This window comes from Platichthys flesus, chromosome 18, assembly GCF_949316205.1.
Source record: "Platichthys flesus chromosome 18, fPlaFle2.1, whole genome shotgun sequence".
Lineage (NCBI taxonomy): Eukaryota > Metazoa > Chordata > Actinopteri > Pleuronectiformes > Pleuronectidae > Platichthys > Platichthys flesus.
This window is the reverse complement of record NC_084962.1, coordinates 14,000,212-14,014,620: the sequence shown is the minus strand read 5'-3', so window position 1 is coordinate 14,014,620 and position 14,409 is coordinate 14,000,212. Positions and strand designations below refer to the sequence as shown.

General features: G+C 39.8%; 2 protein-coding genes across 3 annotated transcripts in view; both read right to left on the bottom strand.

Moving 5' to 3' along the window:
- Positions 1-420: 420 nt before the first annotated feature.
- The window catches only part of epm2a (EPM2A glucan phosphatase, laforin), a 36,082-nt gene continuing 22,093 nt past the window's right edge, over positions 421-14,409 (bottom strand). Inside the window, exons 1-4 of one of the 2 annotated variants that reach the window (XM_062411034.1) lie at positions 7,020-7,330; positions 5,873-6,047; positions 2,874-3,118; positions 421-2,795 (exon numbers count right to left, since the gene is read on the bottom strand). In XM_062411034.1, the coding sequence (XP_062267018.1) occupies positions 2,512-2,795; positions 2,874-3,118; positions 5,873-6,047; positions 7,020-7,266 (951 nt within the window). In that variant the 5' untranslated portion in view covers positions 7,267-7,330 and the 3' untranslated portion in view covers positions 421-2,511. Of the gene's footprint in view, positions 2,796-2,873; positions 3,119-5,872; positions 6,048-7,019; positions 7,331-14,409 lie in introns of those variants that run through there. The other variant, XM_062411035.1, reaches the window with a different exon arrangement.
- LOC133973927 (hydroperoxide isomerase ALOXE3-like) lies at positions 8,070-12,700 on the bottom strand. Its single transcript, XM_062412000.1, is given in 9 exon segments — positions 8,070-8,688; positions 8,807-8,977; positions 9,264-9,364; positions 9,453-9,574; positions 9,787-10,112; positions 10,238-10,310; positions 10,312-10,379; positions 11,272-11,444; positions 12,508-12,700. Coding segments are annotated over 9 exon segments (1,407 nt in total). The 3' UTR covers positions 8,070-8,508.

Here is a 14,409-nt window from a genome sequence, read left to right as displayed (position 1 = left end):
TATGGACACATAGAGAGCCCAGACAATGCAAACCATTTGACTGAACCTGGAATCTATTAAGTTAATTGGCCGATGGTGTCCTGACTGAGGTGATCCATATAAATCATTGGAGGCTCTTTCTATGTAAAGCGCTTTCCCTCTCTGTCTATGATGAATGAATGGCTATAGCGCAGACTGGTCAAGCTAATAGAACTGCGGGGAAGATGAATAGTAAGTGTTTGAAAAGGGGCAAAGTTCACGTTAAGAGTATCATGAAAACAAAAGGCTCAACGGACAAAATGCAATTCACGCCTCAAAGCTTAAATAGACTGACTGCCCGTGGAGTGATACAGGAAGTACACAAATCTGGTCTTCTTTGAGTCTTATTGACTTTAAAATGCTCTGCTCATCAATCTCACAGATATGCAAAGTAAGCAGAAGAACATTCAATGAGGCTTTTAATGAGTCTTGTTTCAGATAATCGCCCTAGTTGGATGAAAAGAGGCAATACAGAGTGATTTAATGTATAGTTTGACTGTGTTTGTCAGGTATCTGTATAGTGCACGTGTGCCTGTGTTCCACTGTATTAAATTTAGACACCAACTTCACAATATGACAAAATCTGAAGTTTGTGAACCTGGAGCAACTTTCTATTTGTGCACATATGAACATTACTCAGCGTCTTTATGCCCTTTTATAAGTATGTGGACATTGCTTTCGCAATCTGAGTTTAACTGTGCATGTTTATGTGCTTTAATTAAGCTGAGTTTGTTTGGCAGCAAACCACAGTGAGTCACAGAGAGGGTGACAGCTTAAATAGTCGGGGAACCTTAGGGAGGGGGAGGCATTTTGGAAATGTAAAACTGAGTGATCAGTAAAGTTGCACTGAGGACAGATAACAGCATAAACAATGTAGTCCAGATTTCTGCCTGATAAAATACACACATACATTAAGTTTTGATTATAAAACACCTCCACCAACCTGTGGCAGTAACTGCACGGCAAGAATTCAAGATTCCTTTTGATAAACATCCCAACATGATTCAAGCAGTTTAACGGCTGAAATCAGTTCATCGGTTATAATTATAATTTCACTTCTGTTTGGCTCCCTAATATTAAGTTGACTTTAAATTAAAAAGGATTAAAACATTTCACTGTGTGAAGTTAAATTCAGATCTGCATTCTGTGGACCAACACAATGGTGAACAAATGAATGCATACAGATATCGGAACATGGGTAATAAACACTAGTCCGAGGCCTGCAGGGAATAAACATTTGGGAAACAACAAAGGTATGTGCAGCACTCATGACACCTTTATTTAGAGATGGAAGTGTATTATTGTGGAACACTGCACCATATAAATCTGTCTTCTGTGACAGTTGCAAATGCTTTCTAATACCTTCTCCAATTTAAATGCAAGGATCTCGGGGAACAGGCAGAGGTGACTGACAGATCCTGGAAATCATGTGGACTACAAATACTTTATAACATCAGCCACTGACGACTACCCAGTGGAATAAAAGCAGCATGTTTTTCCATTTCCAATTGCATCAATCTGACGGAAAAAAAAAACAGCAGCCACACACACATAGTAAGGTAAAGACGCATTTGTTTCAAACCTCAACACATTCTGCTTTTTCTTCAAAAAGGAAAAGTATGTCACTCATTTCAAATCTGGGTTTTATGCATATTTTTTAGATCGTTTGGAAATCCACAACTTTGCCTCTTTTTTTTCTGCATGGCTCAATCCACCCACCCGTCCCCACTGAGGCTCTTTTAAGTTGCTGTCTTCCGCAGGTACTCACTGAAAAGTAATGAGAGGCTGTAAGACACGCTCGAGGAGAAGGATCCTCCCTCCTCTCTAATCCTCAAACTTTCTTAAATCAGGGAAAGGTAACAAAAACACTGCATCTTAAAAAAAGGAAAAGCAATAGATCCTCATTATGAGTCAAGGCAGAAGAACAGTATTTCGATAATGCTTTATTATGTATGCATTAAAATGGTCTGGCAGGGATGTTGTTTTTTGTTATTTAGGAGAAGGGTCGGAATAGCATCTGTCAGATAAATAAATAAAGATGAAATGCGATCAGGCTCTCCGAGAAAGACGGGGCGGAGCTGTGTTCTTCGATGTCTGGGAATAGAATAGCTGCTTGACAGATATGGAGAGGCATTGTCATTGGAGAATTGATTTGTTGCTCTGGCATGGGGCAGCGGTTTTCAGGCAGCATCAAGACTTCTCTCCAAAATAATTCCCTGATGAGATTAAAAATGATTTTTGGTACAGAACTGGGAAATATAGAGAATAACTGTGGAAAGGGTAGACAGCTGGTTTTGTTTTAGTGCATTGATATTTGGTTTGTTTTGCAGTGTGTCCCACTCAATCATTGCCGTTCAACACTTAAACTAGAAGTCGCCTTTTCAAAATGTCAACGCTCTTCGTTGATTATTACTAAAACGGCTGAAGTCTTTCTTGTTTTAGTTCCAGTCTTCTTTTAATGTGAAAACTTCAAAGTGCAAAGACTCTTAACTCTCATGGCTCCAGGTAAGAGAGGGAGGGTCTCAGTTGTCCAAACATCTGGATGAAGTCGGCCTGAGCCTGGACCAAAGCCTCCTCATCGATGTACACCACCGGCCTCCTGACTGCGACAAAGTACTGCACCTTCCTCAGGCTCCAGCCGAGGACGTACATGAGCAGGCCACACACGGCGGCCGTCGACCTGCCCACTCCAGCGTTGCAGTGAATATAGACGGTATGGCCATTCTCCAAGAGACCTTTAAGCAGGAATACCGCCTGGGGAAGCATCCTGATACGACCTGCACAAGAAGACCGTAAAGTACAATACGTGTAATTACATCTCAATATATCCAACGGAAAGACCTCCTGTAACTTACCCGCCGTGCTCATATCAGGTGTGGGCATCCACAGGTACACCATGCCACAGTCTTTGTACAAATGCATCATGGTCTCCGGCGTCATCGCTTCCCCAGGGTCGCGTCTGCAGCCGTGGGAGTTGTTCACCACGTCGCCCTCGGTCTGGAAGTTCACCACCGCAGTGATGCCCAAGTCATGCTTCATCTTAATAGTCACATGCTCTACCTTTCTAGGGCAGCTGCCGAGCCAAACACGTGGAAGCACCCTGAAGACAAATAAACACGTATGCATTAATCCTTTATGTTTAGATTTGAGCTGGATGCAATGATATTTAATTCTTCTGTGCAGTTGTCTTGTTCTTGTTCTGACTGAAAGTAAAGTGACTCTCTGAATCTCTTGAATCCTGAATTTGAATTTAAACTGATCTCCAATCGGTCTCAAAATGTCTCACCTCTCTCTTCTATCCCACCTTCCTGCCTCAGAGCAATGAGGTTTTATTGACCTCCTGTCCCTCTCATCTTCTTCCTGACCACTGTGGTCGGTGGCAGACTCCATTTAGCGCTCATTAGCATGCACAAAGTCAACAGCCAGAGGAGGTGACACATAAAACGATGAAACGACGGCTGTTAATCTGTGATGTTTCAGAGTGGCACTGCAGTGAGAGCCTGTGGTCCTGACTTGTTATCTGATGAACTGTGTGTGTGTGTTCTAAACATTAAAAAAACCCTTCAAAACAGCATTCAGAGGAATCAAATCTCCTTTCCTCACCAATGAAGAATTATACCTTTATTTTCTTACTCTGAGTTTAAATATGTCGAAAAATGTAACCCGGATTTATGCAGAAGCTGTTTTAATATTTTTCTTTGTATAAATAACAGTTTCACTATTTCAATCTGTTAAAGTAGAATCAGATAACAAGTTCTCTTATTTTACGTTGTCATTTTATGACTTTATATCTTAATCTAAATGAAAATGATGTCTCTTCGGTCCCTGTCTGTTGAAATATGCCACTTGTTCAAGGCTGCATAACTCTGAGGCCCTCCTTTGAACATTAGAGACGAGGCACCAGATTAAAGTTGAGTTAAATTCCCTTTGAATCGTATAATGATTTACTACAGAGGTGAGTCTGAATCATACTCGGGGCAACACAGATGCAAGGTCGGCGAGACTCATTTGAAAAGCTATTTATAGGCCAGATAAAAGGGCACAGTGCTTCCTACTGAACAGGGGTCCTTGACATAAGCTGTGTAAGATCTTGGGGCACAAATTAGAACCTGATGGCAGCAGCCAACACTGTTTCCTCCCATGCTATTTTATTAACTCACTCCTTCAGGGGTCAGGGGTTAATTTGGGCTGTACCTGGGATGCTCTCTGTGTATGACATTGTAAATATTACGAAATGTTTAGCTTTATTTTGACTTAGTAACTAAGGATTAATGCAACTCTTCAAGGTGGAAGCTGAATATGGCTGAATAGAGTCAAAGTCATTGAGATGTTATGAGCTGACAAACGACTTACTGTTTAAAAGACCTGTGAGATAAAAATAAACAAGGACTTCAGAGGAGACATTGTTTAACTATCAGTCACATATACTAAAAGAGACAGTTACTGAATGACTTGCCTTGAAAATCAAATGAATTTTATGATTACCATACCTGCCCTCTCCAACTAAATGGCAGAGAGCAAGGTTATTGCCTGCTCTGCAACAAAAAGGTCAAGCTGTATTTGAAAAGCACTTTTTAACAGTTACAAAGGGCTTCACAGAGGCATACAAATAAAAGTAAATTCTTAATATTTTGTATTCACCCGTTGATGTAAGCTCATTTTTAAGAATTGATTTGAAGCAGTTAGTGATGTAATAAATCTGATCTGGGTCAGCGTTATGTTGTCTGTACTGTAAAAGCACAACATGAGTGTGCTGCGCTCTTTGCAGCACACAGAACCACAACGGAAGTATTTCCTTGGAAAGATTTAACATCTGAATGAAGTTTAACTCAAGCTTTCTCTAAGAACACATATTTACACAAGAGCCTTGCTATAGAAGATCAGTTATGTGTGGAAACTGTAAAATTAGATAAGGGTAGAGGAGCTGATTTAATCCACACACTTCCAGCATGGATAAATTCACTGCATGGCCCCCAGGGCACCAGATTATTTTTTGTTATTATTAACTTCGGTACCAGATCTCACATCAGCAAGGTAAAAAACTTTCAGCAACTATCACATTTCTTTGGGTGTTTGTTTGTTTTTGCTACAGACCACAAGGTTGTTGGGCACTCTGTTATTTGTACATGTTTTCACCCCTGTCTGGTTGGTTGTTTGTTTGTTTGTTTGTAAATGAGATTACACAAGAACTACTGGACAGGTAACCACAAAACTTGCTGGAAAGGTGAGGTATGGTTAAGCTAAAAAAACTTTGGTGCAGATCCAGGAATGCTTGTTTTTCACTTAACTTTATAATATTGGGTGTTTTTCAAAATTTTTGTTGACTTCTCAAAGAAAAGTTAATGGATCGGTATATGGACAAATCTGACATGTTAGATGTGCGTGAAATTTGGTGCTGATCAAAATAAAAATCTGAATCTAGTGAATTGAAATGTGGATTCATAAGGGGACTGTTGGGTCATGTCGGACGTATGCACTCTAATAAGTACTATTGTAATTTAAGGTATTTTTTTAATTTGGGAATCAATCTATTAACACATCTAATCCCCAATAATTGAAAAATGATATGGTTGTTGTTAAATCTATGATACATCCAAATTGTATAAAGAATGAGATAAAGGTACAGAAGCTGTGCAGCATTCAATAATCCAGATCATGGAATGTGAAAACATAAATATATCATCAAAGTCTGTCAGTGCATTGACTCCCTTGACAAGATCAGAGATAAAGCTCAACAACAATAACAACGAAACACCCCGAAGGCTGGTAAACATCCTGATAAATCACACCTCAGCAGTTAGCACCCATGCTGTCTTCTTAAACGCTCAAGCAGGGAGAGTTTCTTTAGTTTTACCTGGAGAAATGCATGGCCGCCTGACATGCCACGCCCAGATAAAAGCGGGTGGTGTGTTTCATCTCGTCTGTGTGTCCAGTTTCCTCTATCCAGTGGCCAATCGGGTGGCAGTACACTCCGTCCACCACGTTCCTCTCATCATATGAACAGAACCTGTCATGGCTGGGGCCGCTACCTGGTGACAAAGAAGACAGCCCTTGTGTAAGCTAGTGACCAAATGTGGATTTTTCTTGTTTAAAAGATGTCTCTTCTGAACAAATACAGTCACATGTCACCTATGTGTTAGGGACAAAATACAATGTGTTATGCATTAAACAGGAAAAGCATCCTTGTAGGCATCAGGAACAGACAAACAAAATGTTTCATAAACGTCAAGCTTTAACTCCAAAAAAGATGGTTTTGAAATATTGTACTCCTAAATCTTCAATATTCACCAAGCAGGAACAGTAATAAGTAACTTATCTATTACTATGGATACAAATACAGAGTATTTACTTATCAAACTGAACATATTTAATCAGATAAAAAAACTTGTTATACACAACCAAGCCTCCACCACAGTCCTCTAGTATTAAATTATTGGAAAGGTGTCTAAAAGCAGGATCCAGTAATATAATATAAATAGCATCACGGTCTAAACTTGCACATTTAGTCCTTACTAACTACACATATTGCACAAGTAGTGGTCAATAATAGTTGTTATAATAGTACTAGGTAATATTGTATTTAGTTTATGCACCGACATATTATTCATCCATAGGAAATGTCTCTGTACGATTTTTTTCTATTCCTATTTGATTTAACATACGATTAGGCAATAGTTTATTTCTTATTTTACTAGGTAACGTGCTGTGTGAAGCTGGAAAAACAAACAACTGCCGAAGTAAACATGCAAAATAAATGCAGTGAAATATAAAAATATAAATAATATAAACACAGTGAGCAGAGTTTAAACACTATCAAATATCTCTCACCACATTTTCTCCTATTCCAAGTTTGCTGAATTACAAGTGTCGCTGTACCGCCATCATGAGGCGACAGGGGCACATTACACAGTACAAACCAAACATGGCGCAGTTGTTTTGGTGCTTTTCTCCTGAATCGCAGCTTTGAGCGGGAACATCCTCACAGGAGCTCAGTGTGTTACCTTCCCAGATGTAGCATCCTCTGGCTCTTTGCAAGAACTTGAACCACAGCGCGTCTTTCATCGGCTCCTCCAGCTGCACGTCGCCGAGCCACAGGTTCGGTTCATCCGGCGACAGGAGCTCGTGTACTGGCTTCATGTGCACCGCTCTGTCCGGGTCCCACCGACCCATCTCCTCACGAGAGCCCAGGACCAAGAGCTGCACGTCCGCACTGTCCGGAGCGAGAATGACCCCGAATCTGAACAACATGGCCACGGATGTTTAACACGGCACGGCACGGTTAGATTATAGCGCGGTAAGTATTCAGTGGAGTCGATAGTGTTTGGTGTCGTCTAAATATAACACACACACAAATGTTTGTAATTCTGTCCTAGTGAGGACACAGGTTGGAATAATGCATTTCCGAGCCAATGTCCTCACGTACCCGACATGTCTTCACTTTATCCAAAATGCCCTCTTCCCCAAAATGTTTTCACTTTCCACAACATGTCTTAATTCCCCAACATGTCGTCAGTTTTCCCAACATGTCTTCATTGTCCCAATGTTTCCTAACTTTTCCCAATATGTCCTCACTTACCCCAACATGTCTACACTTCCCCAACATGTCCTCTTTTTCATAAATGTCTTCACTTCCCCTTATATGTCCCAACTTACCCCAATATGTCATCACTTCCCCCAAATTGTCCCCACATTCCCAAAATGTCTGATGCATCTCTGTCCAGATGTATTTATTATAAAGAGTCCTGAGAGCGTGGCCTAGGGGATAGAGCGGGTGCTCTGCAACAAGAATGTTGCCGGTTCGAAGCCCACTCTATCCCATCTGCATGCCTAAGTGTCCTTGGTAAGATACTGAACCCCTAAATGGCCCCTCATAAATGCTGAGTGTTCTAAAAATGTAAGTCGCTTTGGATAAAAGCATCAGCTAAATGAAATGTAATGTAACGAATGTAATAATGATTTCAACACGTGCATCAGTCATGCACTTTACTTCTGATGGACATGAATTGATAAATTATACAGGATGCTATAAAAATAAAGGGAGGTTGCAAACATGAGCGACTATAAGTTTAATGGATTCGAAGTTGAACACAGGTGACAGGAAGTAATTATACACAGTACATCTTTATCTTTATTGTTTAAGCAAATAATTCATGTAGTTCCCCAAAACACAACATCAGTATGTTTTCTTACAGCTAATTCATCTCTGCCATCATGTCCATTATAGGAATGGAAAAAGCAAAAAATCAATGTTAGAAAAGTGTAAAAAGTATCATTATACATCTTTCGCCTTTTTGTTCAATAAGGATGGAGTAATGTTTAAGCTATTATTTCGTTTGTCTATCAATTAAGTTATTACTGAACAACCACACCACAGACCCACATATCAACTAAAATATTTGATTAAATCATGCAACACCTACCCACAACAATAACACCTCCCAGGATGAAATATAGTTGGTTAATGATACAGAATTGATCTCTCTGACTTTCTCAAATAGACACGCTGTTCTCAATGCGAGAAGGGAGCAGGTAGTCATTGGGCAGTTCAAGCTGCAAGTTTCTCTTCATGATTTCTTCACGGAGTTTTGACAACTCCACTTGAAACTCCAGAATCACCTGTGTAAGCTCAGGCTCGTCAAATCTTTTCTCAGGATATTGACCCAAAGGAACCTGCCAAGGACAAAGTCGAGACAGAAATATAATTTATCATGGTGGAAAAGACGACAAATTCTTATTGAATTATGCAAGTATGAATTAACAAATGCATTAATATTTAAATAAAACTTACAAGACCACTGTATTTTCCTGAAAGTTGATTTATCAACACTGATGTGGCAACAGTCTCTCCAACATTCGGGAGGGTCTCCATAATTGTCTCCATGCTTGACTGCCCCTTGGTGGTTGGAGGAGGTTTGTGCAATAGCAATGTGCCATTCAGAATCCAGTAGTAGAAGTCAAACTAGATGATGAGAGAAGTTTCAACATGCTTGTAATGTATGATGAAACATTTTTTTATTTATGTATTATTTTGTTTCATGTAGTTATGTTGTGACAAATTTGAAGTCAAAATAATTAAATTGCCTGAACCTCATTAAAATTTACAAAAAAGTGATGTAAATGTAGGAAACGAAACCTGATAGTGGAAGAAGCAGATTACACATCTGCCCCACGTCCCATATATTTGAAATGTGAAAATAAACCTCAATACACATTCCAGTGTCCTTAGTTTTACTCTCTTGCCTCACCTGTCCATTATTGACTGCTGCGTGTTGAACCGACACTGTGAAGATGATCACAGTGATGAATTTTATCAATTCCTCAATGGAATGAAAGCAGTCCGGGAATCCTGTCCGCGGCACCACCATCATTAGTTATTGTTTGGCATTCACAATTTGCATTGGACATTGGACTATATGTTGTATACAGTTAAATACCTGAGGCTTTGTTGCTCAAGAGGCCGTAGGTGAATATCTCACAGATCCAATCCTGCAGCTCTGTGTCTTTAGAGACGTCAGCGTCTGAGAGATAGTAGTACTCCACTGCTGCCCTCACAAAGCTGGTTAACACATTATGACAGCTCCCCAGACGTGAGGCCAAAGCATCTCAATCGACACCTGGAGTTTCTCAGACCAGCCACCTAGTGCAAAGTATCTAACAATTCTTCCACAGGATTCAACGCCAGCTAGTGGTTGCTTTGATGACATTTCTAATATGCGACAGGCGCAAAAAGAAAAAAAGAAAATCTCAGCAGAATAAATACATTATTACCTGTTGATGATGGACCACAGCTTCAATCCATCATGTCTGTAGTAGTAGTTGGGGATTGACTCCAGTCCTCGTTCAGCGATGTTCTCTGGCAGACAGAGGGAGCTGTAGGTCATTTCACGGAGGGACCTCCTCATGATCTCTAGCATCCCCTCAATTCCAGCTGTACTCTAATAGTAAATTGTACTAAATTGAGTGTTCATGAGGTGATGGACGGCTTCATGATCCATTGCATCTGCGTTTTTGATAAACATCTTGGCCAGCAGCCAGTCGGTCTCCAGGTCGCTGGGAAGAAAGATGGGATTCTTCTCTGAGGGCTGTTGATGCAGCTGGAATGTGATGAAAATATATTGACTTTAAATAGTATGCTTTTGGACTTTTGAAAATATTTTATAAAAATAATAATGCAAAGTGGAAAATAATATTATTCAATGATCACACTTGATTTATATACCTGTATTGCAATTGGCTTCAGTTTGTTTTGTGGGTTCAAGTAGAACAAACAGAGACCAGAAGTCACAGTCAGATTCTCCATTGTAGACATAAGTGGGGATTCCATCCAGCTTCTTTTGGTCATAGAGGAATATATGGCCTTTCTGTATGGGAAGGAATCAAGACCCAATACAGATTTGTAATTAATCAATGGATCAATCCACCTTAAATCAGACCTTTCAAACTATCTTAAGCAGTTCAAAGTGCTTTACAGTGATTGACAAGACATAGGTAAAAAGGAATTGAAAATAAGTACAATCATTTTAAGATTTAAAGACTAACGCTTATCAAAGCAGTCAATAATGGAAAAGACAGCAATCAAACAAAGTCAAGAAATTAAATATATAAAATGAAACCATAAATTATAAAACACTACATAAAAGCCAAACTAAACATTAACAAATCTGAGGGGTCTTCCCCCACAGATTCCAAAACCACTTGCATTTCAGATGCTTTGTTGGTTTTGTGGATGTTTCACATATGTTAGCAACTTAATTTATTTTAAAATTAAGGTAGTACGAGTTAATAACAGTTGTTTATCGTCCATCCACCTATTGTGACCTTGGTAAATGGTTAAATGGCTCTTGGATCCCTGTGTTTGAATGTGCTCACCAGTGGGTCTGTGACCCAGTCAACTTTAAAGTATCTGCACCAGTAACAGTATTACACATTAACACATTCTATAGTCTTTTTTTTAAGTATTTTTCAATACCAGTAGCCAGTGTCAATATTGGTGTGATGTGTGCTGTCCATTTGGTTTTTTTCACCACTGGAGAGGCAGAGTTTTAAATTAATTGTCACTTATTAATTGTGGTCTATGTTGTTTGTTGTCTGTGCTTGTTATAAAAACATGCATTAGTCGTTCTGTGTTGCTCAAAGACAAATGGCATCAATTTTACAATACTCTTTAAAAGTTAAATTGCTGTTTTCAATCTGAATCAATGATTCAAGGATTGAGGATGAGACAAGATTATTTAATTTTCTCTTCTTTCTTACCCCAATTTCCCTCATCAGACTGCTGTCCTCAGCCAGGAACGGCTTCACCATCTCCTCTGTGACAGGGAAGTTTCGGGGAAGCTCTGAACAGCGCTTGTTCAAAGTGGGGTTGATTCCGTTCAGAAACTGGTATCCGTAAAAGTCATCCTCCTTCCCCTGCTCTGCAACGTACTCTGAAAAAAAAGAAACAGAGATGTAAGGTTTTATCTGCTCAGGTTTGATGTTTTCAACATTATCAGCTGATAGGTTTCCTTGTTGAAATTTGAGATGCAACAACCATAACAAGGGATATTGAATGATGCATGTGCCTGTGGGAAAATAAGCTGTTAGGTGTTAACTAAACAATTTCAATTATTAAATGCTCGATAACTTTTACAGTATTAAATATACATACTGTATCATTTATTGATCTTACAATGCATTGTAAAGTTTTCAAGAAACCTAACTTAAAATGTTCATGGAATAAATGTTGGTCACATGATTTGTAAGACAACCTCTACCTGCTGAGCCAAAGCCACCTCGGATTTGTGTAACCAGAGAGGACAAGACATTTCTGTCGCGCAAATCTATGATTTAATCTGAAGTACTGGAAAATAGGACATTACCTGACATTGGTGTCTTTTGGAAGTTAAAGAGTCTTTTCAGGTCGTTGAGATTTTTCCATTTTTCGGTGGATCTGACCATTCCCTTAAATTTGTATTTCATTCCACTTATTTAAGACGAGGGAAAAGGGAAAGAGTAAAAGAGAGCGTGACTATATTGGAACCATTTTGTGTTGTAAATCTTTATCTAAAGTCGACCCACAGTTGTTTGTTTGCATCTTCCATTTTGTCCGCTTTGGCCTGAGAGAAGCGAATTTCAGCTGGTAGCTCAGATGCATTTTCAAAATTGCTTGTGTGGAGTAGTCCTTCAGCGAGAGGCTTCCACCTGAAAAAAATCAAAGACCAAAGTTACATAAAAGTAAATTGTCTCTAAGCGGACATGCTTGGATCTGTAGGTACAGGACGTGCTGTGCTGCACACTTACTGGTACAAGCTCTTTTGAAGTGTCAGCTCTTTTTTCCGATGTTCAATCAACAGGTGATGTTCTTCCTCAAAAAACTTCATGGCTGAGATTTGAAAAGAATGTTACAGCAGTCAAATTTCAACTGTAATTTTTTAAGATTTGATATCCCGCAAAAATATATAATGTTTAATAAAAAAGATCTATAAAATGAATACAAATATAATATCAGACCTCTCCCTCCTCTAAGTTCCACATACTCTCCCCTGGAAATCCATCTGTGACAGGGGAAGAGAATGGCGTCTCCCTCTGGAGTCGTTACTTCTATGGTGGAGCAGTACCACTCGTCTTCCTGGAAATTGAGAAAGGGATCCTTCTCCACCTTGACCAGCAGAAGTTTCCCAAGAGATGAACTGATTTTCACCATGTAGGTCCCGGTCTGGAAGTAAAAGTTAATGTAAATATAAACAGTGAAGTAACTGCAACATCTGGTGAAAAGGGTTGGGTTTGATGTTATCAGTCTCACAAGCGTTTCCCAGTACACAGAGATAGACAAACATTGCAGCTGGCTAGTGAAAGTGGGACAAACACCACATCTTGAATTAACCTACGAAACAAAACAAGTGGTAAAAATTTGCTGAAACATGGTAGATTTTTTCAGATGATAGAGCTGATCCACAAAAATGTAATCGATTTGTTCTGGCAGAGATCTGCTCATCTTAACTGAAACATTGGTGTTGATCAAACTTTGATTAGGTAGAAACTATGTAAAATGAAACATGGAATGATTAAATTAGACAGAAAAATCAGAACCAGGGAGAAAGCGTACCAATAGAAATGGACCTTTATGAGAGATTTAAATGAGTATAAGGAGCTTGTCCAGTTCAGTTTTCTCACTCTCTCCGTCACTTCTAATTAGAGTGACAGAAACTTGATCCCATGTTCCTGCACTTGGCATGTCACCTGTTGACACCTGAAGCTTGTACTCAGCCATGGTCACTCAGTGGATCCGGGCTAGAAGAACTAACAGATTTTTCCTCTCCGTGCTCTGTTTTCTTGATCTCTGCCTCTTCTCCTCACAACCCTCCACCCTCTATTTAAGACCTTTACAAGACCACACCTCTTTTGGTCATAAAAAAAGTACATTGAGACAAGTCACGATCGAACGTTTATTGCAACAATACAGGTTTAGTGTTTGGCATCTAGGCTCCAACCTAATCACTCCCCCATATGATTACACAGGAAGGATGGTAGTGATGAGCAAATTCTTGCAACACACCTGTGGGCTCTATCAGGGGTTGGAGCCCACAGATGAATATTGGGTTGGCTGAGGGGCAGAAGCAACTGGTAGCAATACTGCAGCAGCAGTGCGAGCAAAGGGAATGATAGGGAAATTTCTCTCTGCTTAAAAAGATCACCCGACAAGGTTGGTGTGTAATATATATGGTGGTAAAGAGTGAGGTGTGTCACATGATGTATGTAGCACGATTGGAGCAGTGCAGCTTGAGTTGCCAGCCTGAACTAGCTGCGTCGCTCCTTTCGTTTCTGTTTTTTTTGTCAGCTTGAAGTCCTTTACATCAGGATATGACACTTATTTGCTCAGGTTTGTCCTGTTGCGTTTTCTGCACTAGTGCACATCTGTTTACATTTGTTAATTTAACCCAAACTGACTTTGTACTCAAAGGCCAAAGACCTCTGATAGGGTGAGATGTGACCTTTTAACAGCCATTCTCTGAGTGGAATCAGGTCATGGCCTCAGGTAATGACCTGATTTGCATTCAGTGCTGCAACGTTCTTCCTGGTACTGGTAATAACAGGTTTGGTCATGCTGGGAACTGGCACACTAACCTAATATCACATTTCATTTAGCTGATGCTTTTATCCAAAGCGACTTACAATGAGTGCATTCAACCATGAGGGTACAAACCCAGAACAACAAGAATCTGCTCCACTTTCTGATGTTGTACAGCATCTATCTACAGCAGTGATTCTCAAACTGTGTCGGACGCATTACAGGTGGGGTGCATGACCAGGGGGGGGAAATGTGGGGCGGAACTAATATAGCCAAACTGACGTTTTGACGTCCGACATCTCTTTAACGGTGGAACAGTAAAACAAATCGTTATTTCGCCGAGC